The sequence below is a fragment of the Odontesthes bonariensis genome, chromosome 7, assembly GCF_027942865.1.
Source record: "Odontesthes bonariensis isolate fOdoBon6 chromosome 7, fOdoBon6.hap1, whole genome shotgun sequence".
Classification (NCBI taxonomy): Eukaryota; Metazoa; Chordata; class Actinopteri; order Atheriniformes; family Atherinopsidae; genus Odontesthes; species Odontesthes bonariensis.
In genome coordinates this window covers 4,822,938-4,848,955 of record NC_134512.1, presented here as the reverse complement: position 1 = coordinate 4,848,955, position 26,018 = coordinate 4,822,938, and the positions used below count along the sequence as shown (strand labels likewise).

General features: G+C 38.5%; 1 protein-coding gene across 2 annotated transcripts in view; it reads right to left on the bottom strand.

Moving 5' to 3' along the window:
- The window catches only part of cadps2 (Ca++-dependent secretion activator 2), a 289,837-nt gene that overhangs the window by 25,590 nt on the left and 238,229 nt on the right, over window positions 1-26,018 (bottom strand). For both annotated transcript variants that reach the window (XM_075469290.1, XM_075469289.1), the window contains 4 exons: window positions 23,404-23,418; window positions 21,287-21,361; window positions 20,933-21,016; window positions 1,714-1,821 (listed from right to left, as the gene is read on the bottom strand). In XM_075469290.1, coding sequence (XP_075325405.1) covers window positions 1,714-1,821; window positions 20,933-21,016; window positions 21,287-21,361; window positions 23,404-23,418 — 282 coding nt within the window. The remainder of the gene's footprint in view (window positions 1-1,713; window positions 1,822-20,932; window positions 21,017-21,286; window positions 21,362-23,403; window positions 23,419-26,018) is intronic.

Genomic DNA, 26,018 nt, shown 5'->3' with positions numbered 1-26,018 from the left:
CCAGTGTACCCCAAAAGCACTTTAACACTAAAAGCCATATTCATTCACTCACACACACATTCATACAGCACATCTTAGTCCAAAAAACATATGCAGCACATAGTGTATGCAGGCTACACAGTGCTTTTTCCGCTTTCATACACATTCACACACCTGTGGATGCATCGGTGGCAAGATAGGGTTCAGTGTCTTGACCAAGAACACTTGGTTAAATCATGTGGTACGTGGAGGCTGGAAGTCGAACTACTGACTTTGACCTATTTATTTATATTTTGTATCTTTTTTCTTATTTAAACAGGAAACATGAAAGAGGGAAGAGGGACAACATGCAAAGTATCTGAAAAGTTTTGGCAGTCACTTAAGGCTGTAGACAATGTTATTAAAATATGCTAATCATGGTAAACATTTCTTAACATATTACCTGGAACAGAAGACATGCATAAGATGAATGCTTGAGCATCCATAAAGCTCTTCTGATAGGTTGATTGTAACTCAAGAGGTAAAGTGGGTTGCAAATCAGAGGGCTAACAGTTCAGTCCATAGATCTACCTGCATTGTCCATGGGAAAGCACCAAGTTTGGCAAGGGGGTTTGTCATTTGTGTGAGTGTCTCTTCTCAAGATATTTTGTTTTTCTGCTCCGCAACTTTTTTTTTCTTTCCATCCTTTCCTTTTTTAAATAGAAACTGATCCAGTTAGGTGTGTCGTAACCAAGGCCAGATAGTACAGTTCCAAATATTCGAACTGTGCACAGTCAACCACAGACAGGACCTGGTGGATGACAATGAACACTTTTTGGCTTTAATGGGGAGTAAATGGTTTATAAATAGAATATGTCTACCATAATAAGACTACTAAGACCTAAATTACCATGCTTCCTTGTACCAGATGGTTAGGAGTGTCATCCAGAGAGCTTTGCATATTCTCCAACCCACCAGAGAGTCTCTCATAAGTCTGAATGGCTTTTCATTGACCAACATATCCAGTTTTATCAAATATAATTCCTAATGTAATCATTGAATTTTCTAGACTCCATACAAAATCCCCAAATAAATCAACTGTTTGGCACCATCTTTATACCTCATAAATATACAATTAAGTTCTTCTGAATAAGCAAAACAAGCAATTACAAAGTTGATTCATATCAGCAGTTTGGCAATAATTTATCAGTACAGGGTGATGTGTTTCCTGCTCACTGAGTTTTTAGACACGCTTTATTACCTTGTGTTATATTATAGCTCTAAATTGAGAAAGGGGTTGAGATATGGCGACTGTGATGACCTTAGCATATGATTTACATCATTTTAGTCCTCATTAAACCATTCAGTGTTCTCTTATTGACTCATGGGGGTACTGTCATCTTGTATGGGACAATCATAGTATAGTACTGCTATCCGCACAAAATTAAAAAGAATAAAGGGTTGACTACTCAGAACAAGTTGGTATGGATTTGCAGTGACCCTTCACTCTGAGGGGACAACTGGGCCAAAGAAATGCTAGTAAAATTCCTCTCACAGCTTAACAAAGTCATTAGAACCCTTCACTGAATTAATTTTGTTTTAACTGTATTGTGCAACGCCTCTGTATATTCATATACTCGACCTGATGTATTAAAAAATTGAGATAATAGGCATGTTTGCAACCTGTCTATTCATATGACTTCCATTTAGGGATGTTAACATATCTCAGCTAGCAACATCATCATGATAACTCACATCAAACATGTTCTCAATGTAGAGCTCATCATTGACCCGATCTTGGAGGATGTCCTGGTTCTGCCGAACAAAAGTTATGTAGGTGTCTGCCAGATCCATACCTGGTTTCTGCAGGACAGAGGACAAAGACATGCCTGAAGATTATTCTTGAAGGAGTAGAGGATGGATTTACAGAACAATGTCAGAAAAATACAGCAACTACTGCAGTGTTTAAATGTCAACATGGTTGATGGTCCTCAACAAAGCAAATGTATAGCAGAGATGACCACATACAAGCCGTGAACAATGCCCTCTGGCCTTCTGAGCAATTAGGTATGAAATTCAGCCATGCTTTTTTTGATATTGTACTTAGAAGCCTCTTTATCTCAACAGCCTGTCCACGAGAGTGTCTTGGTCAATGTGTTTTTGTGTCTTTTGGTTTCTTGGTTTACTTTTTTGTTCCTTAATTTCCTTGCTTATTTTTTTATTTTGTAGAGTTTACCCCTCGTGTATTCAGTTATGTTTACTTCCTGTGCACACCTGGGGTCCGTTTCACAAAGCAGGTTCAACAAACTCTGAGTCTATTCCTGAACTCTGAGTTGATCTACTCTGAGATAGAAAACTCTGAGTTTTCGGTTCCAGAAACGCTGATTTGAGTGAGTTTAATCAACTCTGAGTAGTTTCACCTTGAGTTTTGCGTGTGCACCACAACTTTCAAAAGCCAGCATCAATGGAGCCCCGATTCGACGAGTCACCATGGCAACGGGAAAGAGGAGGGCTATGTTTTTCACCAACCTCGAATTGGAAATCTTAATGCGCTCATACGGCGAGTTTCAATACGTTTTTAGAAATAAGTGCAACACCGCTGCAGCAGCAAAAGTGTAAGTTTAAATGTAGTTTTTGCAATCACAATAATATTACAGGGGAAAACTGCTTGAATGGTAGCCTATTCATTTATTTCATTTAGGTGCAATCCCGCGGGGGAGAAGCGCACTTGGCAGCAGTTAAAGATGAAATATAAAAACATTGTTCAAACAGGTGAGACCTCGGCATGGAGGCTCATTTTGTTCATGTTTTACACTGTAAAGTAAATATTAAGTGGCTATTTGACTGTGCAGTTATTTTATTCCCAACATAATGCTGTTTTCACACACATAAATGTCTTCTCATCTATATCATGTTCAGTTAAATAATCAAGCCTATTTATACTAACACAGACTTCTACTCAGCCAACAGAAAGAAGGCAGATGCCCGTAAAACGGGTGGTGCCCAGCACCGCCACCTCTAACGGAGGCAGAGGAGCTGGCCCTAAGCCAGAATATTGGAAGGCCAGTGGCTGAGGGAATTCCTGGAGGGAGTCCACCCCCAAGACACAAGTGCCTTTATAAAATATAATAGTCCTATTTATATCTTTTTAAGCCTATTCATATAAATATGTATTTGTCTTTTATGTCTTTTTTTCTTTTGTCCCAACAAAATTCTGATGGTGCCCCTCAAAAAGATAATTGTCTCTAAATGCTAAAACATCTATGGGCGGCCTGATAACCATCTCCTGACGAATATTTAATTCTCTGCGCAGTAATGCTGCACCTTCATCCACGGGATCGTTTTCAAAAGGACATGCCATGTTCATGAAAAAAGTCGCCTCCTACTGTACCTAAAGGACTTCTAGAAGTAGAAGAACTCGCTCTGCTGACTGAATAAATGAGGAAATCAAATGGCGTGTGTGGACATGTGTGAGAGAAATTCGAGGTTCATTGAGTAAAACCTGGTCCCGACCAGGTTAGGTTCAGAGAGTCTGTTACTACGGTAACTGACCGAGAGGTTAAGTTACCTCTCTTTGTGAAACAGGCTAGAGTTACTCCTCTTTCTCGGGGTTGAGTTACCTCCCTTTGTGAAACGGAAAACTCAGAGTTTCCCTCATTTCAGGGTTAATAAACTCAGAGTTTTCACTGAACCTGCTTTGTGAAACGGACCTCTGGTCTTCAGTTCTGATCACCACACCTGATCCTCATTTATTATCACCTCGCTGAGTATATCCTCCAGGTTTTCCTTTGATCAGGGCCAGTTCATTGAAGGCATTTCCTTGCGATTCTCTGTCGGTTTGACAGTCTGTTAGCCAGTCCATTGATTTCTCTAACTGTTAGTCTTTCAGTCAGTAAATCCATTGTTTTCTCTTTTGGTCTGTTTTTATAACTACCGTCTATGGTTTTTGCTTATCCTGCCTTGGCAGCGCCTTTATTTATTTATTTATTTTTATAAACGCCCCCAAGACTATCTCTGCCTGTCTTCACCTACTTCGTCTGGAAGTCCTTGCATTTGGGTCCAAAGTAAGACTCAACCGTGACTTTCACTCTTCATGGGACATTTAATTAGCCCAGCACATTATTTTTAACAGTTATTGGGGTAACATGAAAATTCTTATGAAAGGCCTTATTTGGCAAGAAGTTGAGATTTCTCTCCAACACTTTAAAGGAAGTTGAGAATAGCTTTGAGACAATAATCAGGATGGCCTTCACAGAAGAAGAAAACAGATGAAATGATGTTGTGCATACTGTATGTGAAATGTTGTTAAAAACTTTGCAGTGACTGTTTCTTGCCAGTACTCTGCCAGTACATTTTACTGTCTCACAGTTGTTTTATCTGGTAAATTATGTGTGTTTAAGTTCATACACGGTATATTTTAATTAAGGACAACACTCACAGATTCCCCAACAATGCAGGGAATAGATGTTCATCACCTGCTACAACCTGGGTGAAAACAGGAGGGGAAAAAAAATCTACTCTTTGGGAGAAGCAAGGAAAGCTGAAGGAGCTGTTACACTGGAGGAAAGTACATGCCAGTGAATCAACACAGCAGAGAAGTGTTGATTCATGCTCCCTGCTGTCAGGGGAGATTGCAACTGTAATCCCTGTTGTAATTGCCTTGACATGTTTCACACCTGCTGGTACTGTTGACCATGGCAAGTTGGTTAACAAACAAGTAAATGGAATATCAAGAAACCAAGAAATTTTTGGCCTCACCTTAAGACAACAGTCGCAACAGATGGAGAGTCAGGCAGTACTAGGAATTTAAGGTGTTATGAAAGATAAAGCAAATTGAGGGACCATAAACATGGCGCCAGTGTGTGAATGCTGCCGTTTGTCTCTCTGTACTTTGCCTTTGTTCATTTTGTTTCTGTTGATTGTTGCTGTAAATGTAAATCTCCAGCCCTCCTTTGAAAGTTTGGTTCAGTTTGGACTAGATCATCAGAAAACTAATTGTCCCCCGCTTCTCTCTTGGATACAGCCTCACCTGTACCGTGCTCTTGCTCTACCAGCAAACAGAAGACGCAAACGCCGAGGAAAAGTTTGCGGTTTTCAAGTGAAGCTGAAAGCCTGTTTCATGCGCCCTTCTGACGCTTTCTGTGGTTATACAACAGACTTCCCGACTCTCTTTTCCCTACTTTTGTGGGCGCGGGGTGACTTCATAATCTGCGGCTGATTGCTCAGACTCTACGGACGCCTGTTGCCCAGGTTTCGGCTCTTGTGAATGCTAGGTCACTCGTCAACAAAACATTCATTCTGCAGGATTTCTTTAATTACGGAGGTTTAGATTTTATGTGCATTACTGAAACTTGGATGACTGTTGGTGAGTCCAGTGCTTTTTGTGAGCTTTTACCACCTGATTGTACATATTTTAGCTGTCCAAGGACTGCTTGTTCAACGCTTATCATTAAGATATGTGATTTTGTGTTTTGTGTAATATTAAGATTTTGGCAGAGATAGCAGCAGACAGCATGAAAAGAAAGGGAATTGAGCAGTTGTATACATGGTTTTTGCTACCTTGTTAGGACTAGCAACTATAAACAAACCTAAGAAGGAAAAGCTGCTATAAATATGTTTTGTTGTTGATGAAAGTACTAAAAGTGCAAAAACATTTGTTTACTGACAGGTTAGGGTTAGGGATTGTTTTGGTCAGGGCACAGTTCAGCATTCACTAATTTTGAATGCGAGTAAAATGCATTGGAGTCAATGGAAGGTGCTCACAAATATAGTAAGAGGTGTGTGTGTGTGTGTGTGTGTGTGTGTGTGTGTGTGTGTGTGGGGGAGGGAGGGAGGGAGGGAGGGAGGGAGGGAGAATGAGATTGAATATGTTGTTGTATATACAGTTAAAAGCTGTTATGTTTTATGTTTTGTGTGTTTTATGTGCCCTTAATGCACACTGAATTAAAAAAAAAGAATTATTACAAACGTTACTGATTCATGATTTTTTTATTTCAGTTTCAAAAGGGATACTGAATTATTCCTTTTTGTTTTTGGATAGTAGACTAGAAGTAGATGTTCTTTACTGTCAGTGTACTGTAGAAGAGTAAGTTTAAAAAAAAATTGCAATATGTAGGTATGATGTATTACAGTATGCAATACACTAAACAAAATATCCAAATCAGGTTGGTAGCCTATTTACCATGAGGCTATGATTGGTCAATTAATTGAGTAAGACTATGATGTTTTCTCACCACCTGCTGGATAATGTGTGTATTGCCTTGTCGCCAATTGATGTTTATTTAAGCAGCGTCATCACTGGATATCAGATGGTGGTGACACTGTTGGCCCCTGAAGGTTACATTTGGCCCCATGGTGCCCCTGTTTCAGAAAAATCCTAGAACCGCCACTGTTACAAACTCCTGTTACAAAAGGCCTAGCTCAATAACCCTAATTGAGATGGCTCTGAACTGGTTTAGAAATTGTCTTTACGACAGAACTCAATGTGTCACTGTAGAAAACTATACATCTGCCTCTCTCACAGTAATCACCGGTGTTCCTCAAGGATCCATTCTCACCCCCATTTTATTTTCTGTTTTTATAAACGAGTTGGGACAGTGACTCAATCACATTTTTATGCTGATGACACAATAATTTATACAGTAGCACCTTCTTTGAATCAAGCCTAAACTGAAAACAAAGACCTAATTTATGACTTACTTGTTCCCACCTTAGAACTGTTTTTTCTATTTTCAAGTTAAATGGTGTATTTATAGAATATATAAAAGCAAATATTTATATGGTACACTTACTTTTAATGTTAATTTTGACACAGCTTTGTCCTAAATTGAATTTTTTTTTTTCATTTAAAAAAATGCTTCCTATTTGCAGCCAGAAATAAAACAATACAGGGCTCCTTTCTTTCTGTGATGGTACACTGAAAAAAGTGACTTTTTGGTGAAGTAAACTCTATTAGAGTAAGTGTCAGAATTTCTACCTTGTATTTTTAAGATTCAGTAAGAACTAGAGTTTCTTAAGTAAAATTAAACATTTTATTAACGTAATACATGAATTATGGGGGAAGAGTAAGTTTTACTTAGGTTTCCTCATACAATTTAAAGGTTTAATAGTTGCATGTACGTAAACCTAGAAATACTACATAAACTTTCCTCTGAAAGTGTGTAGTTTTGAAACGCATGCACGACGCATGTGCACAGTACAACAGGATTGGCGCTCATCCGTACGTTAGATGCAGGATCACAGAGCGAGGTGGAGCACGAATGACAGTCATTTCACAGGTAAGTTATTACTGTTCTGTTTTAAATTTGTGATAATGTATAAGTCTATGTAGTTTGACGCAAGATATGTCAGTGTTCACAAGTTAATTTGAAGTTAGCATAACGCCACATTGGTCCGTGCTGGCCTGTAAGTGTGTGTGTGTGTGTGTGTGTTTGTGTGTGTGTGTGTGGGGGGGGAATATCATTTTACTCAGGATTCATGTTTTTGTAGTTAAATGAACTAATCGATTGTTCATTACAAGTTCTACTAGCAAATACATCTGTCGTGTTAATTTAGCTAGACAAAATAAAATGTTCTGCAAGGTGGTGTGGTGGTTAGCACCGTAGCCCCCCAGCGAGAGGGTTTCAGGTTTCAAAAACATGCATGTTAAGTTAATTGATGTCTCTAAAATTGTCCTTAAGAGTGAGTGTGAGCGTGAGTGTGAGCGTGTGTGTCTCGTTTATCTCTGTGTGGCTCTGTGATGGACTGGCAGCCTGTCCAGGGTGTACCCCGCCTCTCGCCCCATGACCGCTGAGATAGGCTACAGCCCCCCCCGCGACCCAACCAACAGATTCAGCGGGTATAGAAAATGGATGGATGGATGGAAAACAAAATGTTCATTTATGTTTGTTCGTGATACAGTTTATTTCTTATTAAGTCTTATTAAAATATTTTTCTATCAACAGGAAGCAAATCAGAACACAACAGTATTCTCATCATTCAGGCAAGTAGAAAATAATGTATGCATGATGTCATATTGTTTTGTTATTTTCCCTTATTCATTCATTATAACGTAATATTAGAATTGTGGCTGATTGTTTCAGACCATTGTTTTAACACCACAAATTGTGTCTCTTCATTTTCAAGGGGCCCTTTGGAGGAGCCGGTGGGCTTTGTGGACAGTTGGAGTTGAGGTCTAGGGAGAGGAGGTCGAGGAGAAATTCATCGAGAAGCTGTGCAAAAGATGCAATTTTAGGTCATCAAAACGTTTAGAGCTGATAAAACATTATAGGTTGAAGCATCCACACACTGGTCAAGGGCGGTCACTACCCTGCTTGTACTCAGATTGTCCTTGTTTATTCAAAAGTTGGGAGGCACTTCATGCACATTTGTCTAGAAATCATACACAGACTCAACAGTCAGGGCAGATAGTTTCATTTTCGTGTCTTGTATGTAATTCATGTAGTTTCAACACAGAGAAGCAATATTCTGAACACCTCGGGACTCGAAACTGTGAAATTTGTTTTTAAAGATTGTGACTACGGTACGATTATATATTCCTGACCCTCTCTCAGAAGTTGTTTTGAGCATGGTTGTGTGTGTTAAATGTTCTTGAATATCTAAGTATTATATTTCTATAATGAATGTTGAAACTCTGTTTCAGAGGGTAGTAAGTTTTTCAGTGCATATTTGAAAAGCACTATTCCAGATCTGTACCGTTATAGTGCATTATGTTGATAGTGTTCCTAATATTTTGTCCCAATAGTGTATATTGGATGCAGTGTCTGTTCTTTTCACGTCAGTCATGCCAATGTTAAACTTATGGCTGCCCCATAAAAGTTTGGGCAATTCAATCCACAATAGTAGTGGATTTACTTTGACTGTTCTTGTTAAACTGTTTAAAATGAAAAATAAACAGTATAATTGCATTGTAATTTGGTTGTGTGATATGTGATACGTATATATTAAATGCATAGAGTAGTGGTTAAATTTATTTGGTAACATTTATCAAAATAATAATGGCAATGATTACCAAATTTTAGTGAGTAATGTAACGTAATGCAACCAAGTAAATTAAAATGTCAAGCACAAGAAAATAATTAAAATCTACTAAATTACTTCATAACAGCAAATACTACACACATATAAAATTTACTTAACATTTTGAGTAAAATTATGTTCCTGCCTATGGAAAACAAGTAGACTTTACTTAATTTGTTTAAATAAATACAACTTAAAACTTAGATGTAATTAAGTAAATGTTACTTAATATCTTCACAACTGTTAGGTTTTATGTAAGTAAAATTTACTTGATACTGGCAAGTTAGTGTTACTTGATATTGCAGCCTTAAATTTTACTTAAATCATTTGAGTGCAAATACTTACAAAGGTTTTTTTAAGTAAATCTTATGAGTTATTTTTTTCAGTGTATGGTGAAATTATCTATATGCAAGCATCTTCATCCTTAAATCATGCTGCACTTTGATTCACGCAGTCACCACTGGACTTTGTCTAACACTTTAGGATGTCTTTCTAAAACCAAAGAAGAAAAATGCACATGTTGCTGTTTATTGTATTGTTAGGTAAATGACCTACTGTCGTATCACACTGTAGGTCGATAACTAAACCTCTTTTAAATGTTCCTAGGGTTTACTCAGAGCTGGTTAAAACAGCTTTCTCCTTCAATGCTCTTTATGTATTGAATGAGCTTAAAAATATCATCAACTTACAAACACTCCCCTCTTTACATTTTCTTAAAGGTGTTTTAAAAACTTTGTTGAAGGAAACCTTTTGCTGTTCAGTTAGTTTTATAACCAGAAGCAAATTATGTTGATTTTAGTTAGTATGGACCCCTTTCTTATTTGATTTGAGTTTTTTAAATTCCTGTGTCATATTTTACAAACACTTGAAATAGTCTTTTATTAGAAATTTTTAAGTTAACATTTTGTCTTATACTGTGTTCTTGGCCAGGACTCCCTGGGAGAATAGATATTGTATCTCAATGGGACTTTCCTGGCTAAACAAAGGAAATAAATAAATAGATGGTCAAACAATACCTCCATTTTTCAGAGAAGCACAAAAGTGGGAAAAAATAAAACAAAAGCAATTTGGAGACAGAGAAAGAAAAAGCAAATACAATAGGCAAATAACAAAGGCTCAAGTAATAAAAAAGTGACAGTGTGAAAAAGGTGTGAAAAAGCTAAAGCAAAGCCACTATGAAATTCAAAATACAACTCTGTAAAAGCAAAACCTATTGAAAAATAAAGCTATAGTAAAGGTTATATAAAACTTAATAGCTAAAAATATTTCCACATCTATTTATTTCTAAGTATTTTCAACATTTTCATATTTATTTTTTTCATTAATTCTTCCTTGTATTTCCAAAAAATGTTCCTTTTCTTTTACAGATCAGTTTCAGACTCCATGATCTTGACCTGAATCTAGATTAACTAAACACCCACATCCTTCAACACTGAGAACTACAAGTAAGGCTTAACAGAGGCATTTTTGTTAACTTTGGTTCTTTCCTCTGAGTTTCCAGTGTGGGTTGAAAAACTCATGAACATAGACCTGAATTTAAAAGTGCATCTGACAACAGGACACCCTAGTTTGCAGATTGATGATTGAAGATTTTTTCGAGTCATATAATCAGCCCTGTTCTGGACATTTGGGTGATGAAAGGAGTTGAGCTGTCAACTGATCACTATCTGGTGCAGAGTTAGATCAGATGGTAGGGGTGGGGGACGATGTTTGAAAGGCTCGGAGCACCCAAGCATTTAGTAAGCGTGTTTAGTCAGCAGAACTTTCCCCCATTCCAAGGGAGGCAAGGGACACCAAGTCTGAAAAGAACATGTTCCAGACCTCCATTCCTGAGGCGGCTGTACAAGGCAGTTAGTGTTTGTCATGTTGGAAATCCCAGAATCTGATGGGGGCTAGCTGAGGTTAAAAGAGCTGTCAGACTGAAAAAGGAGTTTACAGAGTCTACAGAGCTTGGTTAGCTCATGAGACTCCGGAGACATCTGACAGGCACCAACACGCAAAGTTCTGGCATTTGCAGAAGGAAAAACTTATGTTTGGGAAGAGCCACACTTTAGGTGGGGAAAAAAACAACAACTCTGCGGCGGCAAGGTTCCAGGGCTGGATGAGATCTGTCCTGAGTAATTTAAGGCCCTAGATTGCATGGAGGTCCTGGACAGTTCCTTGAGCCTGGCAGACAAGGATGGTGGTGCTTCTTTTCATAAAAGGTGCTAGAGAGAAAAGTCTAGCGGATAGTTAAATCTGAGTACCAGAGCGAGCAATGTGGTTTTCATCCTGGTTGTGGAACAATGTACCTGTTTTTCTGATTTGGGGACTTAGAGAAGACTTATGACCATGTCCATTGTGCAATGGCGATTTTAGGTAGTGGCCAAGGGTGGCCAGGGCCACCACTGAAATGTCATTGGTCACCCCGATGGCCACCCTAGATCTGATAGTTAATTGATCAAGTTCGTCCACACAACAAACAAGAGAAACGCTGTCAGTCAATGGTGATGGCTGGCTGACGGATCAGTTTTACATTTTGAACTAACACAATAATGGTCGGACTGATGCTGCAGAGAGCTGATTTCTGATCAGTTTTTCGAGTGACCATGCAGGTCTGGGCGGCTATGGCTTATTTTATCGTTCAACATCTGGATACCCTGCTCAGTAGAGCCAACGCGAGATGAACACTGCCTGTCACCTGCAGCTCCCGCGAAACAGGATCAGAGAGCCCGCATCCATTAACTGGATTTATCGGATTCATACAATAAGGTATGGTAATATAATGATTTATGTCGTAATTTTCTCTGAGTGTGCAGGGGAACTTTATTCAGCAAACTTTATGTAAGAGGAACAGCTAAAAGACGAGAGAAGGGCACACGTTTTAGCTAAAACCGCAGCCTGCAAACCAGTTAGTCAGTTTCTTTTTTGTTGTTGCTAACAGGATAAATTGAATATGAAACCGTTCAGGACAGGAGCAGCATACGTTTCTCGAAAGTTGGGTACTTTCATGAGTAGGATACAGACAGCAGTAGGCTAGCAGCTAATTTATCCTGCTGTATGTCAAAACCTAGCACATGAAGTGAACGTTTGAAGCCGGACTCTGAAGTTGTGGTGACTTTGACAGTGAGGAGCCTCTTGTCCGTGTCTTCAACCCATTTGAAGAAGTAACAACTATAGTTTAAGTAAAGTTGGAGTGAATCATTGAAGTGAAGTCCAGATCACGGTCACCAGCCCCCTGTAACCCACAGCGCAGGTCTACTTCAGAGTGTGACTTCACCCACCCATAAACATGCGGTACATATTTGACCACAAATGTATATCGTAATCCTGTTGTTCAAACGCAGCGAAAATAAATTGTCATTCACACAAAATCATGATACATTCATCAAAGTGTAATATGGTTTCGAAACGTTTATAATTCCTCATAGATAGAAGGCGCTGTACAAAATAAAAGTATTGTAACGACCCAGAATTAAGGTAAAAGCACACGGACTGGCTTGTTTCCTTAGCCTGGGAATTCCCATGCTGCTTTGCGCTCGATTTCATTCTCACTGCAAAGTCAGCCTGGAAACCACCGCCCTTATTTTTGCTAGAGTTTGGGAACCAATCACAGAACGAGGGGCAGCAGCAAGACGATGACGACGTCTATGCGCTACACCGAAGCTTGTAGAGCGTTAATCCAACATGACAGCGGACACAACGTTACCGTTCAATGCAGCCTTAGAAAGTGTTTCGGAGTAGATTCACCCTAGGGTCATTTGAACCGTGACATCCAGCCAAGTAGCCCACCCGAAGTTTTTCCGATATTGGCTGAACATCAGCTGAGTTACCGAGTTATCCCGAATAGCTTAGTACAAGCGCTAACGGACCCTGGCAGTATCTCCAAAATTACCACACTAAAATCACATGTCATGACACCAAACTTCTACAGTTGTACAAATATGGTCTGTACTCACAAAACGATGCATTTGGAAGTTTGTACATAGTCCAGGAGTTTATTATTATCATCAACACAAGCCTGATAGCTTTTCTGCTGCTAAAGCTTCGTTGACGTCACTTCTGGGAGCTGGGAGCTTCAAAGTAAGATGAGGGTTGATCTACTACTGTAGACAACAAAGCAAGGCTGCTCAATTTCTCCATTATTAAAATAAATTCACAACTCTACAACATAATAATTCATGTAGAATATAGCATATAGGCCTACTTTGTTGTCAATTTAAGTAGCTTAGAGCGCAAGTTTACTTTTATTTTCCATTTTTTTCTTCTTCCTCGTCGAATTTCTGTCGTCATCTGGTATAAGTGATACAATTGGCTATGAATCGCGCGCAAAGCAGCATGGGAAGAACCTGACGTCATTTGATAGACATTCGTAGCGCCCAATAAACGGCTCTAGGCATTGGTAAACCACGCCTCAAATACGAGAAAATGCACACCTAGTTCCCAGACCACCATCTCATCGAGATTGTGGACGCGTCAGCCAGGCTATTGTTTCCTCCTCTCCCTGTCAATCACTGGACCGCAGGTCATGTCACTCAGGTGTGGGCTGGTGATTGGGGGAGAGGTGTGGGCTGGTGATTGGGGGAGAGGAGTGGGCGTGGGCAGGTCTGGTGCTCTCCTGGGGTTGGTTGCGGAGCAGGACTGAGAGTCACCCGTGTTCTGTGATTGTACTGCTAGTGTAAAACTTAATAAAGAGCAGTTCGGCAACCGCCGGTCTCAGAGCCTCCGTGAAGTCACTACAGTATTATTATTATTATTATTTTCAGTTTGGGTCTCATTCATGAAACGGATTTGCACAAGAAAATCTCCAGATAACCACTAGCTACGTTTTACCTCATGTCACGGTTAGCCACAAGATAGCTTTTCAAGCCAGTTCGGTAACTAGATAGCTGGCGCTACCTAACTGAAAAACGTTGATAACTAGCTAGCTACTGGCTAGCCTTTGACATATTGAGCTGAAACCAATTGAAGTTGTGGCATTTCATATCATTTTTGTTCTATGAACCGTTCTTAAAAAGTCTGCTAGTTGGCGTTGGCTAATATGCTAGTGGTGGCTAAGGCTAGCAGAATTTCCGTGTTTTTTGGAACCATACAGGAGTTTTTCAGCTCTTAAACTCATCAAAAATCAACTGCGTTCAACTACGTCAGAGAACAGACTCACAGGTTTAGCAATTCTCAGTTTGAGATTGAGTCTAAACGTGCAAAAAAATTAGATTTGGATGAGTTTGTTAAGAGATTTGCTGCACAGCACAGCAATCGTCACATACAGCTTCTGTAAATTTGATACTGAATAGCAATCAGTTGATATACATATTTTGTTATTGTTAATGGGGGGAAAACATTTCTGCTGCTACAATAATCCCAAGGGAAACACTGTTTTAATATACTAAAAAGTGGAATGCTCATGTATGTAGACCAAATATTGAATTTATCACACTTGGGTGTTGAAAAAAACTGTTGTATATGGGCTCATATAAAGTACAAAGTACGATGGGCTTCCTAAAAGAATTGCCACCCTACAATATATGCCTGCCACCCCTCTACCACCCCATGTATAAATCTCTAGAATCGCCACTGCCATTGTGGTATCCTTTGGGAAATGCTCTGTAACATAGTTCACCATGTCATCCACAAATGCAGGTTAAAGCACGATCATGCAAAAAGGAAGCCACATGGGAACATGATCTACATGTACAAGTGTCTTTTCTGGGTCAAAGCTAATTTAAAATGTACAAAGGCAAAGTGAAAAACTAAAAACTGAAATTAAAAATCTTTTTGGAAATTATGGACACCTCGTCCTCCAGACTAAAGAGGAAAGAGTCCATTTGAGCAGGCCAGTGTAGCAGACCTTGAATCTGAAAATCTTTGGAGTATCTTAAAACTCAAAATATAATAAAGAAGACCCAGGACCATTGAGCAGCAAGAATCTCATATCAGACACACACACACACACACACACACACTATTCCCTTAGCACTCATCTCAGTCATTAAACTCCCTTCTATGTTGTCCTGACAAGTTGACAAAGCAGCCTGACAGATCGGAGACATCGGCATAGTTCCAGCCACCAGGATTAAAACTTAACACGAGAGGAAAGAAAAGCAGACAGTGGGACGAAGGAAAAAACATTAAAGCAGTTCAGCGTTCTTGTCACGCTCTCTCCTTTTACTCTGTTTTGCCTGGTTCATTGTTTCTTGTAGCGAAACATCAGTAATCCCATCTGCGTCCATCAGGATAATTGACACCAGGTTGCCTATCAATGTTTAGCAACTCAAAAAACTGAGTATGAAATATTCCTGTTTGAGAAATACAGGGAGAGAAAAAAGAAAAAACATATCAGTTAATTATTTTTTATTTTTTAAAGGAAAACCGCATCTCATATGATGATGCAATCATCATCATCTCTGAAAATGACTACCCCACATTATGGTAAAAATTTGAAATGTCCTTCACATGGGACACAACAATAACTCTATTTATTTTAGTAGTCGAAGTAAAAAAAAGTTGGACAGATATTCCAGTACAGATTAAGTTAAATCCTCCATAAAATCATAAAATCTCTCATCTTGTGTAAAAAATGTAAGCACTTGAATCTTTCATAACAGATCTACTATCATACAAAAATACATTTTGGAGATAAAACCTGTAGGATGCATATATCTATAGAAGTGTTTCAATCTGTAGATTCAAACAATTCACGTTGGTAGCTGTGTGTTAAGATATTTAAGTCAGTGTCAGGTCTTTAGTGTCACTGACTTTATTTATTTAGAGGACTGTATTGTGCTAAAAATGGTGAGGAGCCAGCAGATGGTGATCACTCTTCCAATATTTGTGTTTAAGCTTTGCCAGTGTGGATTTGTTTGATATGAGAATGTGTGACTGACAGTCACTGGTTTATTGGCTGTGCAAGTGTGAACATGTCCAGCTGAATATGCAAATTCAGGTTTTAAAGCACGTTGGCATTGGCCTCAAATCTTAGACCCCGCAGCTATGTGGACCTTTTTGTTATAGTTTGTGGTCACTTGATAAAATTGGGGGGGCAAACCAGGTGAGAGCTCCATAATAACACAAGCTGAGGATTCTTGGCTGACATCCTGATGTATCCGGTGGCACCTCAGATGCTTGCACTCTGGAAATGGCTAGCTCGTATTTGCTCACTTTATGTCATTAAATATTTTCCCATAGTGACACGGTTCATATTGTAACAGTATACAACATCTATTATTCTACCGAGGGACTTCAATGTCCATGTTGGCCATGATGGAGTGACCTGGAGAGGCATGATTGGGAGGAACCCTGATCTGAACCCTGAACCCTAAACATTTAGATTTTAGTGATAGTCAAAGATGAAAAACTAGAATAAACTGTCATGAGTAAAAATTTAAAAAATAAATAAAATAAAAATAGTGTTATGATTCACCTTTCACCTTTAATTGCTCAAGTAAAATAGAAATCAGAGTATTAAGTCACAAGTCAGTTAAATTGTAAAAATCTAATAAAAAGTGACATTCTTTCATCTCGAATGAAAGAAAAGTAGAAGGTTAAGGATGAAAGCTTTATCTTCTCGTGAAAAGGGAGGTGGAGCCATAGAGCAAGGAGTCTCAGCTGCTCCACTTTCTGTTCTTCAACCCACAAGAGGCTTACCTGTGTCAGGTTTCCTCCACATAAAAGACCAATTGGCCAAGGTAGCCGTTACATTATAATTACATGGGAGGAGGCGGCTGGGAAGGAAGTCTGGATGGGAACCAGAGAGCATAATCAAATAGTTGGAAAGTATCACAACAGGGCAGGGGATTTAAAAAGGTCAAATAAGGTTGTTTTGCTCCTCTTATTCAAACAAAATTATTTGATGAAGGGTGTTCACATATTTGCCATTAAAACACCAATATTTTTATCAACCTTTTCTTTGGCATTTTGTAACTGTGAATTATCGACTGCAACTTTGATTCACTTTATCAGACTCTCAGTAGAATTACAGTATACCTTTTTTTCACTCCATTCATACAGCCGTACAGACATCTACTTGGACAACATAAAAACTTTAAAAAGTGAAACGCTTTAAAGCTGGAACATACTGCTGGTTATGATTAATCTTTAATCTTGTTTCATACCACAGCATTCCTCCATCCATACAATCCTCTGCTCCCACTGCTTGTGTTAACGATAGGCAACCACATGGAGCTCACACTGAATAGATGCACAAGGCTCCAGGTCAGTGATAATTTCTTTCAAGTTTATTTAAAGAAAATGGTTCTGTCCTTGATGGTGATAATAAAAACAGCTTTAATTCACGCAAGTCTAAAGAAGAAATTGCCCTGCTGGCTTTAACGGTTACTTAATGTTTATAGCATTTGAGTTTTTTTTTTAAATTCAATTGTTTATATTGAGCTAAGGTCAGAGAATTTAAATCTTTTATTGCCATTACATTTGTTTTCTTTTATTTGCCATAATGAAAAGGTAGCTAAATATGCCTTAAGAGAAGTGGAAATTTTGCACCCTTAACATCTAAATTGAACATAAATAGTTTTAATCCCACCTTTGACACCTGCATCACAGACAAAATATTCAAAGAACGAAATTCTGAGATGAAAAATATGCTTTGATCCTTCACGACTGTAAGCATGTGGTCACTCTTTGTTTTTACAATATCTAACCATATCAACCATACAATATAGATTAAAGTAATGGCTCAGCTGAGTACACTTTATAACAAAAAGGTTAAATGCTGAAGAAAAAACTGTTTGCTTTCTTAAATCTGTGTGGTTTATTAGAAGATCGATCGACCAGCTTACTATAGCTTTGTGCAAATACTTGAAAAAGCATCTCTTCTTCTGTAAAAATGTAAGATTCCTTCTTTCAGCACTTATGTTAAATGCTTAATAATAAAATTGTTGAGCCATGTGGGTTTCTTCTGTACAAATCAAAAGTGTAAATACAGAATCACTTGCCAGTAGAGATTCTAAGAATCCAACTTTCTGATGGACAGAATACAGTTCTCATAAAGTGAGATATGATGAGTTGTTTTACTGTCTGCTTTTGTTTTCTTGCTGACCAGATTTACAATGCATTCAGAATGTATCCAGGTACCTACATAATTTAGGATTTGGTAAGGAACATATCTGTCTATACAAGGTCTCAAAGCTGCCCATTAGTTGAAGAGCTCAATGGTAGGATTGTGTCAAAGCAATATATGTAGATCATATATGGATTGGAAGCTCCTGTCAGGCATCATGGCGGATAAGATGAATTGGCACATGGCGCAATATGAGTGGGTCGCAGACAGGAATTGGGAATAGACCAGAGGAGCTAAACACCAGCTACTGATCGGCAGAACTGTCACTCAAGACTGTAAGATCAAGCCAATTGCACAGCTGAACATCAAGTGTGGTATCTACCAAGGAGATGCTCTGCCCCCACTGCTGTTCTGCATTGACCTGAACCCCCTCAGCCACATCATCACAAAGAGTGGCTATGGATACCGGTTTCCGAAGTGGAGCAACCATCAGCCACCTCCACTACGTGGACGAAAACGAGCTGTAAACCAAGACTAAGCAAGAAATCGCCTCACTGATACACCTTACCAGGATATACAGTAATTAGATTAGATTAAAAGCTTTATTGTCATTGTGCAACAGACAAACTGTACACAACGGAATTACAGGGGGCTCCACGAGATGCTAGTCCTAATATAAATAAGAAATAAAAAATAAAAATAAAAAAACCACGATAATAACCTGGTCAAAGGAGGAGATAGAAGCCACTGATATCATGACAATAAAGCTCCTAACAATGCACGGAGGGTTTCACCGGTTGTGCGTCAGAGTCATTATTGAAAAGTTGAAAAGATGTGGGAATTGAAGGCTGCAGTCGTATGTACACACACACATATGTATGTATATATTGTGTATATATGTATACATGTGCAGAACAAATCGATGTCAGAACGGCACACATAATCTACTACCTTTTTAAGAGTTGACTAATTTTTGTTTGGGGCAGGAGGAGACACTATGGCTGTGTTCGAAACCGCCTACTACATACTACATACTTGAAAACGGCATACTCATCGATCAGACAGTATGCAGAGCGTTTACACACAGTGCACTTCACTCCTGCCCAAGCCGAAATCAGCCAGCCTGAAAAGCTGATTTCGCTTAAGCTATAAACTCTGTAAATATATAACTTTAGCAACATTTGAAACATTTTCAGGCGAGAAAGTAGTCATTTAGACCCCCAAGGTGTTGAAAATCTGACAAAATACCAGCTATTTACAATTTTGTTCCCACGAATTCGCCGCTAGTAAAGCTAGCCGCAGTGAGCAACGCACTTCCGGTTATGCCGTTTTGACTGCTCTCGTCCCGTTAACGGAATTTGACCGTTCAAATGGCGATGGGCGACGTCACGTTACGTTGCATCATGGGTAGTTTGAGTGTGACAAGTAACCTCATGATGAATACTCAACATTTCGGCGAATCTAGTATGCATCTAGTGTACATCCAGGAACTTAAAAAAGTATGACTAGTAGGAATAGTAGGAGAAGTAGGCGGTTTCGAACACAGCCTATGTTTCACAACGCAGAGATGCCGAACTAATGTTTACGGCACTGTTTCTGCCGGAGTTTGCACCTACAGCACAAGGAACAGACTGGTGTAGATGTTGTCAACGGCAAACAAAATTAAGTGAAGCATGGCCATCACCTTGGCTTCCAAACGGTACGGCTTCAGGATGGATGAGATTCGAGATACAGAAGGCTTTTTACATTGTGAGGCTGTCTTAGCTGACATATTTCTTCACAGTTGCATCGAGGTTTGGGACAACATTTGTGGAATGGCAGGCCGAGGCAGAGGTTCCCAAATTAAAAAAGGGATTATAGATAGTGTGTTCTCAATATAGGAGGATCAAGCAACCCAGCCTCCCCTGGAAAGTTTATTCCTTAAACTTGGAACGCTAGAACGACCGATTGTTGAACCTTGGATCCAGTAGGAGCTGTGTGGTTTTTGTCCATGTCCTGGAACAGTGGACCAGGTCTCCACCTTTGAGTTGCTGAGGGAGGTATTGGGAGTTCGACTATCCTGTCTACATGTGATTTGTTGACCGAGAGAAAGCTTTGACTGTGTTCCCCAATGAACTTTGTCGGGGATGCTGCAGGAATACGGGGTACTGGATTACCTTTTGTGGGCTATTCAGTCCCTGTAAACCAAAACAAAAACGGTATCTGCATTCTTGGCAGAAAGCATGATGGAATTCACCAGGGCTGGCCCTTGTCACCAATTTTGTTTGTGGTTTTCATGGACAGGATCTCAGGATCTAGTCTGGGAGAGGAGGATGTCTGGTTTTTGAAACTCAGGGTTGCATCTCTGCTTCTTGCTAAAGTTCTGTTTTCCTTCTAAAGCCAGAACTTTTTAGGCACACTGGAGTGGTTTTCAGCTGTGAGTGAGGTGGCTGGGATGACATTCAGAGCCTCCAAAGGCTCCAGGCAATGAGAAAAGGGCTTCCTCTGGGTCACAGATGAGTCTATTTCTCAAGTGGAAGAGTTTAAGCATCTCTGGATCTTTTTCACCCGTGATAGTAAGTTGGAGCACAGATGGTTTGGGGCTTCGTCAGTAATAATAACAACACTGTGCCAGTGCATGTACATGGCTATATTTATAAATATGTATAGATCGATTGATAGATTGATCTATATCTATATATAGATATACTGTATATAGGTGTATTTTCCATTTTTCCATGCAACATTCTGAGTGCCTGAATGTAGATAGAAACACAAATATGTGATGGACACAGTGAAGAATTAAAAAAAAAAAGGAAGACGGAGTCAGAGGGACTAAAAATAGGAAGAAGAAGAGAAATGATGCTGAAGTTCAGCTGCAAAGATCTTGTTTCCAGATAAGAACCAGATTCCTCCCTGAGAAGTGCAAAAGTGCAACCAACAGTTTAGGCTCTATTTTTTGGGAACAAAAACACTGCTACTCACTGTGAAAGAAAGAATTGAGGAGAAGAATGTCCCTTCATCATATCTTGAGAGCTTGGAGAGGACACCATCTAAAACCAAAGTGAACTGCAGAAGGGGGTGGGGCACATAATATGAACTTGCTGATAATAATTAAAGTTAATAATATGTTGTTCTTAGAACATTCTTTAGAATGAGATATATTAAAAAGCAAATGAAAGAAACAGTATACAGTATGTCTAAAATATTAACAGAAATTTCAACATGATAATTTAAGAGAGCAAGGCTGGACCTCATTACAAAGATGAATGAACAAATAGAATGAAGACTGTAATAGAACAAGAAGAGGATTTGTTTTGAGAGCAACATTTTATTTACCTTACAGATAAGGGAGGAAATCATTTCTTTGAATGCCTCATCAATCAGAACATCAATTTTGGAGTGGTACTGTTGCTGTTACAGTGGTGGTGACGGAGACATGTTTGTGGAGTAGATAGGAAGGGGGGAGAAAAAGGCAATATTGAATTATTTTCATGAAAATGATGGAATACAAGGCTTAATAAAAATGATTGTCTGTGCTGTAAAAGACAGAAATCAAAATCTACAACACTCTCTGTGAACAGTCCTCATGCACTCACACAATTGTGCACAAACATACATAGACAACCTCCTAACACAACAAGGCATGAAAAACCACCCCATCCATGTCACACTGTTGAGTTAAGCAGCTAATAGGATGTATTGTGTTGCTGAATAACATTCCTGTTTGCTGTTTAAAAGCGAAGGAATCTGAAGGATACTTTTTGTGCATCTCCCTACAATTAGAGCAGCCTTGTATTCCTCTAAAGCACCAGTCCAGCTGCGAAGACGTAAGACTCACACAAGATTCAATTAATCTGCCATTTCATGTCTCGTTTGCCCCACCCTTCTAGCCCCCCTGAAAAAATATTCATGGCACCTTTTCTCTTGAAAAAATAAGAGGGGAAAAAAAGGCTGGGGCTGAGTGCTGAATGACAGCAGCAGCAGGGGAGTTCATCTCTGGGCAACAATGCCCTTTCATTGGCTGTCTAAAGAGTACCCAAATTAAAAATTTCAATCAACAAAGCACACAGATCGCTGACAAACTGCAGGTCTGGGGAGGTCACTGCCAAATTTATTTGCCCCCCCCCCCCGCTGCCCTCCACAAGTCTGCAATGGTAGTTTTCTTTCAGCTGAACCTTTTTGGCTTATCTTAAAGGCTTTTTTTCTCTTATCTTTTACCTCTAAATCCATTCCTGCCGTCTTTTTCCTATAGTGATGTTCATAAGCAAGCAAGCAAGAGAAGAAAATGTTTGGTCTGTCATAAAAGCAACAACTCAAGTGAACAATGAATTCATTTGAAAAATGTTTATTTACTTGTTGAGCTATTGTCAGCTTTTAAGATCTAAATCATGTGAAAATTTTAAGACATAAGCAGGTGTGAAAGCTTATCCGAACTCTGGTGCAGACCGACCAAGCGAACTCTGGTACGCCTGAAAATATGGGTCTCGGTCTGCTTGTAAGTGAACCCTTGTGCATTTCGCTTATAGTGGCAAATATAAATGGACTATCCAGCGAAGCAGAGAGAAAGTGACATCTGCAACCATAGCAGCACATCATGGTCTCTCGCTCGCTGTCATCTTTTTCGGTACTGCTCCATTTGTCTCACGTACATAGTAACATGCAATTAAGTTTGCACAAAAAAGTAAAAACAGAAACTCTAAGACTGCATAAATATGGTGTTGCTCCATTGTTGTGAACAATGGATTTCTGTTTTCGGTCCGGGCCAATTGATGAGCCGGGTTAACTTATCCCTCAAGCTCTTTTCCTTCCTGATCAGTGCTTGTTTTGGGCCTGAAATAAGGTGTTTAAAAGTCAAAACTCATTGCATCTTAGCGTACTGTTATACACCAGCGTGGAAGTTTGTTTATGACATGACGGAAGCATGTTATGATTTATGACTTGTCAATATGACTGACTGCAAAGATCTTGGCTTGTCTTTAGTCTGTGTCTATGACATAAATACTTCTGTAAAGATGAAGAAATATGAGAATATCCTATTATCACCTTAAACTGACAAAACAAACAAACAAAATGTAGGTTTTGACCTGATTTCCTGTAGTGACAAACAGCAAGTACCAGCACCAGCACTGCATTTTTCCATCTTTTATTTCAACATCACCAGCTGTGGGCAGAGCAAGGAACTTTGCAATATGAAAGAATATGGGTCTGGGGTGCTGGGGCTCTCTAGGATAATAAGTCCTAAGATTAATGATTAATCAAAATATGGTCGATATTTACAAAGCAACATTTTTTTTTTATGTGGTAACTGAAGCTCTGAACAGAGGTGACCATCAAGTGGGATCTTTAATTGACGTGTGGTAAGTGTTCAGACAAGAATGTCGTTTTATGGTGGAGAGATCATGTGGGAGAAATGTACGATTAAAAACAAGTGATGAAAAGATGGAAGGACTTACCCATTGTTTGTCAGTCTGGAACGTGCAGAACAGATGGACACAAGGAGCAGGAAAGAACATGAGACAATGAAAATAAGTCAAACTGTAGGCTTTCATGTTACATTAAAAAAAACTATATTTCCTCAATTATTTATTCAACCTTTAAATCTCGGATAACTAATACCATTGACTGCAAATAAAAGATGCATACATCAAACATGTTAAGTTGCATAAAACAAACAGCATTACAGGTATATTACAACATCTAATCAGAAAAAGTTGGGCGTATGGAAAATTAAAAAAAACAACAACAACATTACTAAATTACATTTACTTTGGTATATATAATACAATAGGACAACATGAACCCAAGATACTTGTTTTTTTTGTCTCATCAATTTCATTGATAATTATTATTGTACATCCATTATTATTTCTATCTCCTGTATATCAGGCTTGTAACACATTCCAAAAAAGTTGGGATGGGGTCATTTAAGCCAACAATTACTGTAAGTTAAAATAAAACAACGATAGTGTTGTATAAAAGTCCTGAGCCATCCTATATTTCTTTATATATTGCCTGGAAAAAGGGTCCAGTAATTCACAGAAACATGTGCAGATATAAATGGAGATATAGTATGTAATGCAAAAACAAAGTATGTTCAATTTAAACAAGTTCTAAAGTAAATGTTTGTTATAAAAACCTTATTCTATAAATGTTGAATATTCTTCAACAGATAACATTAATGTTCAGGTCTGGTCTGACCTGAACATTAGTGGCCACAAGTGGAGCCCAGTAGTGTGCAAACCTAATGTGCCTTTCTGTCATGTTTTCTTATCTATGTTTTAGTACTTGTCGCCTTGTTGTGAGAGGATTTGTAGGTCTTGACGGTATTTTCATACCGTCTTAACTTTTTCAAATTTGTGATTGCATTAGCGTAACAGTTATCCTTTTAATCACCAAGTAAGAACTTTTTCCTGAAAAAATTCAAGGGTTTTTATAAGGGTTAAAGGAGTTTCAGCAACTAGTTTCACTCATGCTTACTTTGCTTGTGAATACTACATTGATATTTTTTTCATCATTGTGCAATTCAGAACTAAATTATATAACAACAACAAACAAAACACAGAATGGTTCAATATCCTGGGTGTATTGATTAACCGACAACATTGTGAGAAAGAAGTCAAACTTGAGGATATGGGGAAGTTATCTTCTGACACTAAAATAATTCTTTATATGTTAGACAGCACACTTTTCCCCTGTTTAACAAACTTTCCCTCCCTTTTTTGTCTAACCATTGTAACAGATTTAGTAATTTACACAACACCTGCTGAGAACATTTAGTGTCCGTCTCTTGTCATTCATTTTAGGCTTAAAGGTGTTTCTGTTGAGGCCTATGAGCCCACACTGTGGAAATCTGACACAGAAGAGTCCTGACTAAATGTCCATGTACGACAAGTTCGAAGTAAGAATGTGATGATTGCCTCTATCCACCATCCCGTGAGAAAGATACCTACTTACTTTGGGTTGACAGTGGCCCAATACACATATAGAGTAGAAGCACAAGAAAAAAAAAGTTTTTATTAGTTTGCTACTAACTTAAAACAAAATATAGTTACAGACCAGTAGTTTGATAAGTACCAGGGAATATAAAAATTCAATTTCATGGCAATCAATATGTTAGAGTGTAAAATAGTAAAAGGATGCTAAAAGTATGGTGGTATTCAAATGTTAATAGCAACATTATAATAACCTTGACACAAATATTTAATCTAAGGTGTCATGTTGTCCAACACCAGACAGATATTTTATTGTTACACAGAATAAAACAGTAATTGTGAGCATTTACACATAAAATCCAACACTGACGTGCTATTCAGTTGGAGTCCAAGTCTTTCTCCCATTGACATCTGTAAAAATCAAACATGTATGAACCAGCTGAACTTGTTTTAAAGGATTTTTATCTTTTAAAATCTCATGAGAATAAGTCTTTTTTTTATTCAAACACTGAAAATGTATCTGCCAAGGTTATTCAGATGTTGGACTATTTAGGCAGAATGGATTTCATTCTGAAAAACTGAATCATTTAAGGCAAAATGATGTCAAACTGAGGTTTGTTAAAGACTTTATGGAATTATTTTATCTCAAGCAGACAGCTGTAAAATGTCCAGATTTTAGTCATTTATATTTTCATTGAATGTTATGTTGAATGCCATGAAGTACTTATCATGTTTCTGCTGAAATGTTTCAAAATTTAAGAGATGTTTCCCACCAGTGCAAAAGAAAACTTGGCATTTGATAATAAATTTGATCGATGATTTTCCTGTCATGCCTCTAATTCTAGATCACAATAGTAGTGGGATAATGAACATGCTTGTGTATACTCTGGATGTTGCATCCCTTGACTTGAATCATTATGCCTTGTGTCAGTGCCCCTTCATATAACTACAAGTGATGGCCTTCACTAGCTGCGTGGCTTGGCCGACTCCTGTCAGCTGCCAGCAACACATTACAAAACAACGTCTCTTCACAAAAATCTCAAAAACAATGGTTCTATTCCAGTAACTGTGCTAAAAGTTCACAATTATATAGACAGATACACAATTAGTTTGAAAATTTAATGAGGATTAAATTC